Source organism: Seriola aureovittata, chromosome 3 (assembly GCF_021018895.1).
Source record: "Seriola aureovittata isolate HTS-2021-v1 ecotype China chromosome 3, ASM2101889v1, whole genome shotgun sequence".
Classification (NCBI taxonomy): Eukaryota; Metazoa; Chordata; class Actinopteri; order Carangiformes; family Carangidae; genus Seriola; species Seriola aureovittata.
This window is the reverse complement of record NC_079366.1, coordinates 31740771-31745770: the sequence shown is the minus strand read 5'-3', so window position 1 is coordinate 31745770 and position 5000 is coordinate 31740771. Positions and strand designations below refer to the sequence as shown.

Here is a 5000-nt window from a genome sequence, read left to right as displayed (position 1 = left end):
GCAGAACATGGAGGTTGTGAAAAGGATCATGGGAGTTTCTAGGCAGGAGCAGACAGAACTCAGATGTCAGAGTGTCCTTAAACACACCACCAGACAGAGTTGAAATCAGCAGAATGCTCCTCCCTCTGTGGTCTGTCTGCCCTCTGATTGGCTGGACTCTCCCAGTTGGTGTGCTTTGTTACCATAGAAACTATTTCCTGGTGAACCACCTGTGATGACATCACAGTGTGTAAGCCACCACCCACCTGCCTGTCAGCATGTTTACTGTTTCTGTTGACATGACAATACTCACCTGACAAAAACTGTTACCCCACACACACACATGCGCATGCACACACATATACGTGTGTGTGTGTGTGTGTGTGTGTGCCTGTGTGCCTGTGTGTGTCCTCACCCAGAGCTCCCTGACAGATGTCAGTCCTCGTGGCTCCAGAGACGATGAACTCAGGGTCAGAGGTCAACTCCTGCACAGGGAACAAACATCAACTGATGAGACGTGGTCTGAGACTAGAACTGGACTCTGGTCTCATTGTGGACCTTCAGCACAAACCTGCAGCTCATGGCCTTTTAAGACCAGAAACCTGATACCTGTCTTACCCCAGGTGTGGGTGTGTGTGTTTCACAGGTCAGGTCTTTGTTCAGGTTTTCAACAACAACAACCTGCAGACAGTGCTCAGGGATTAAAACCCTTCATTCTGAGTCTAGCCCCACCGGTTCAACTGAAATCCTTTATGTAGTCTGTCAGTAATCATGAAGCAGCTCCACCCTCCTCCACCCTCCTCCACCCACTGAGCCTCAGTCTCTGATCAAAAAGTCAAACTGATCAAATCTGAGAGGAAAACTGATAAACACTTAAAGGCTCAGTTAGAAACCAGACTGTCAAAATAAAAGCTCCAACCTCAACAGGCTGAGCCCTAAACCAAACTCCATTTGTAAAACCTGACATTTGAAACCCTCCTGATCACTAACCTACAGAAACAAACGTGACATCACGAGGCAGATGGGATATTATTGATCCCTGATAATCAGCTCGATGTTTTATTTTCTATTCTTTAATTCTTCCTGTGGCTGGAGTTATGACTCATTACATCCACTAAATTCACTCATTAAAAATAAAAGTCTGGATTCATTAAAAAAAAAAAGAAAAGAAAAAAGATATAATAAAAAGTTTTTTAAATTAAGTCTGGTTCAGGTCTGGAACCGAACTTCATGAGAGTAATGAACCTCCACTGACCGCGGGTCTCCTCCACGACACCCCGCGAGTCTTGTAGGAGTTCGGGCCCAGCTCGTTGAAGCCCAGGGAGGAGGGCAGGGCGGGGAACGTCTCGTCCTGGAACAGCTGGCCGGTCTCGAAGCAGCGCTGCCGCAGAGCCTCGTAGTCCTGGTTCAGGTACTTCGTCGCCCGGCTGTTGCTGCCGATGCCCTGGATCTTCTCCCGGTGGTGCTGCAGGGTGGTCGCGATGCCCGCCATGATGCTGGTCTGGATCCTGGACTGGACGGTCCCGAAGAGTCTTGGAGTCTGGAGCGGAGTCAGGATGCAGGTGAGATGCCAGGAAGAGGGCGTTCACTCCGTTTGGATTTCAGAGGCAGAGTCAGCCATACAGGTGAGACTTCCGGTGAGTACCTCCAAAATAAATCGTTGTGTTCATCAGATAGTTTTACAAGAGTTTTAAAGATAAAAAAAAAAGGTGAGGCAGATTAATTATATTTTAATAATTATAATAAAAATAATCAATTATTAACATTTTTTAACTAAAGCGACGCATTAGATTATTATTATTATTATTATTTAATTGGTATTACGTTTGAATAAAACATGAATAAAATGTCAAAACAATAAAATGAAGTTTTTACAGATTAATTAAAATTCAGTTTCACACCCTCCACCTGTACACAGGATGAAACTGGTTTGGTTTAACATCATAAAGAAGAACATGTTACTGTTTTCAGCTGTGACCTGGAGACAAGCAGTTAATAAACCATATAAACCATACAAACCCAGATGCTTTTATTGTGAAGACTGATGTCCTTCCTGACTTCCTGTTCTGTGGTTTTGAATTCTGGGAGCAAGAAGCAGGAAGGGTGTGTTCCAGTTACTGAACTCAGGCACAAACTGTTTCATTCTTTGAGCCTTCCTCACTGTGTCCACTGCTCCTGCTCCTCCTCCTCTTCTCCCTCTTCATCACCATCATCATCAGTCGGATCATTATAATGCTCCACAGGTTGGGTAATATTTGCGGAGGGTGGAGGATCTGACAGGAACCAGATCAAATACACAGTAAGAGTCTGAGACGATCCCAGTCCTGATCCACAGGAGGGTTTACTAAAGGTCTCCTTACTGAGAACCTGAGGAATCCGGTTCTTCAGGTTTTCATAGACCAGTTAACAGGTGTGCATGCACCACTTCAACCCCTCACATGTCCTGAGGTCACACACACACAGCTGTCAAATCAGGACACGCCCACACAGGAGTGCTCTGAACAGGTAAAGAAGTGGAGACACCTCAGAGACCACAAGCCAACACTCACCTGGTTTGACCTTTAGTGCACTCTGTGTCAGATGTCAGAAACAGCTGCAGTACAGGTGTTGGACTGGACAGGTGAACTCTGAGCGTTTTACTGTTTAATCTCAAGCCTACATCGGCAGCTGTTCACAGCTCAGGTCAGGCCCCGCCCACCTGCGGTCACCATGACGATCCCTGTTTGGTCAGCTAGGAGGAGACTACAAAACCAGATCCAAGTGGACCAGAGAGACCAGCTGGTTTCTGAAGGCCCTGGGTCAGACCTGAACCACTGAAACCAGGACCAGCGTGATGTAGTCTGGATCTGCCAAGAAGCCCTGCCCCCTCAGACTCAGCTTCACAGCACATGTAATAATATTATAATAAATTTAATAACATTAATATAACAAACAGATGAGGTTGATTCATACAGAGACCAGGTCCAGGATCAGTCAGGTCACATGGTCACAGACTCAGGAGAAGATTTTGTTCTCTGTTGGTTTTTCCAGGATTTTAAATCTTCACTTCCTGTTCCTCCTTCAGTCCCTCAGCTCTGAACCCATCGGTCAGTCCTGGTTTCATCTGGACTCAGTTTGGTCCACAGAAACTCAGTCCACATCAGAGACATTCAAAACATTTAGAGACAAACTGAAGAGAACAAACAACTTTATTTCAGAGTTGAATTCAATTTAGAAAAGCAAGAATTAAAATCAGATTAGATCAGATCAGATCTCTGCAGGTGTTGCTCCTGGAGCAGGTGGTGGTCAGTTGATGGCGAGGCAGAGCCACTGCAGGAAGAGAAGAAGAAGAGATTAGTGATGATGTCATGAGGCTGCTGTGTCATGTGACCAATACCAGGCTTAGGTTAAAGCTGCAGACGTCACTGCGGCCTGTAGGGGGCAGCAGCAGGACTGGACTCTGGTGTTCTTGTAGGAGTTGCTGGTCCAGGACCAGTCAGACCGGTCAGACCAGAACAGGACTGGGGTTTTACCTGCTGCAGGTCCAGTTCAATCTTCCCCCAGTTCTTCTTGTCCAAAGTTCTGAACATTTCTGTGGAAGAAAGAGGAAATGTATTAAAACAGAATCACACTGGGAGCTGTGGTTAGCCAATGTGGGTGTGGTTAGCTGATGTGGGTGTGGTTAGCTGGTGACTCACTGAAGAGAAGCTCCAATCGGATCAAAGCGCCAATGAAACAGTCGAAGTCGATTGCGAAACTCGCGTCAGAGAATCGACTGACAATCTCCTGGATCACAGAGCTGTTCACCTGGAAACCTACACACACACACACATACACACACACACACACACACACACAGATGGTGTCACTCTGCAGTAACACTGAACATCCACCAGATGGAGCTCTCTACTGGATCTTTACAAAGAACCAGGACCAGCACCACCCTCCTCCACACACACACACACACACACACACACACACACACAGGAAGACGTTGATCTGAACCTCCATAGAAACACTGCAGGTTGTGTTGTCGTGGTAACCGACTGGAATAATGTCACATCAGTGGAGGATGATTTCATGTGTAAGTGGCTTCAAACACTGATGACAATGTTTGATCTGACTGAACCAGGTGATAACAGACTGTTTGTTTGTTTGTTTGTTTGTTTGTTTGTTTGTTTGGTGTTTGTTTGTAAACAAACTGTGTGGAGGTTGAATATGTCAGTAATATCTAAAACGAGAACATCATCATAAACCTTGTCTGAAACCCTCTTGTGGATCTTTAAAGAACCCTGAGACTCATGTCAGAACATCTAGAGCAGGGCCCCACAGGTGGCTGGCGAGCTAGCAGTAGCTAGCAGTAGCTAGCAGTACCTAGCAGTAGCTAGCAGTAGCTAGCACCGAAGGCTTCAGAGAATATAGTTTGTACAAACATGGACACATAGTTCAAACTTTAAGCAACACAACCTCACTCAGTAAATCTGCTCCCAATGCAACTAAATCAAATGCACAGGTTGTTGGTGTTTGATGACTTGTTAAATGATTCGGTTTTGATACGATGGGAGTAAATGTAACCAGTGATATATGACATGAGGACTTTTGTTTGGTCAAAGTAGCTCTTGGAGTAAAAAGGTTGCAGACCTCTGATCTAGAGCCTCCTGAACACCGCTCTTTAAAGGAACCTTAGAAGAACCAACAGAATCCTGAACCCCTGTGAAACCTCTTACGGAACCTTTTCAATCAGCTCTAGAACCTTGTTAGAGAACCTGGAACCTCCTGAGTCATCTCTGGATGTTTAGATCCTCAAGAACCTCCTAAAGCAGAATAATCCAGAACCACTCCTCAAACCCTGACAGGAACCAATCTCTAAGATCTAAGAGGTTTCAGACTCACCGGCTTCAGATAGAGCTGCTCTCAGCTCATGACTGCTCATGGTACCAGAACCATCTGAGTCACGACTCTGAAAGATCTCCTACAGAACAGGAGGAGGAGGAGGAGACAATAGCTGTATTTACTGTTTACATTGTATGACAGAGCAGCCT

The 5000-nt window shown here is 45.6% G+C and overlaps 2 protein-coding genes across 4 annotated transcripts in view; both read right to left on the bottom strand.

Annotated features, from left to right (window-relative positions):
• Window positions 1-1635, bottom strand: part of LOC130166872 (calpain-2 catalytic subunit-like) — a 17253-nt gene extending 15618 nt beyond the window's left edge. Inside the window, exons 1-2 of one of the 2 annotated variants that reach the window (XM_056372706.1) lie at window positions 1235-1635; window positions 395-464 (exon numbers count right to left, since the gene is read on the bottom strand). In XM_056372706.1, coding sequence (XP_056228681.1) covers window positions 395-464; window positions 1235-1471 — 307 coding nt within the window. In that variant the 5' untranslated portion in view covers window positions 1472-1635. The remainder of the gene's footprint in view (window positions 1-394; window positions 465-1234) is intronic. The other variant, XM_056372707.1, reaches the window with a different exon arrangement.
• A 1514-nt stretch (window positions 1636-3149) lies between these two features.
• Window positions 3150-5000, bottom strand: part of LOC130166873 (calpain-2 catalytic subunit-like) — a 13438-nt gene continuing 11587 nt past the window's right edge. Inside the window, exons 19-22 of one of the 2 annotated variants that reach the window (XM_056372708.1) lie at window positions 4852-4930; window positions 3657-3773; window positions 3492-3550; window positions 3150-3288 (exon numbers count right to left, since the gene is read on the bottom strand). In XM_056372708.1, coding sequence (XP_056228683.1) covers window positions 3265-3288; window positions 3492-3550; window positions 3657-3773; window positions 4852-4930 — 279 coding nt within the window. In that variant the 3' untranslated portion in view covers window positions 3150-3264. Of the gene's footprint in view, window positions 3289-3491; window positions 3551-3656; window positions 3774-4851; window positions 4931-5000 lie in introns of those variants that run through there. The other variant, XR_008827210.1, reaches the window with a different exon arrangement.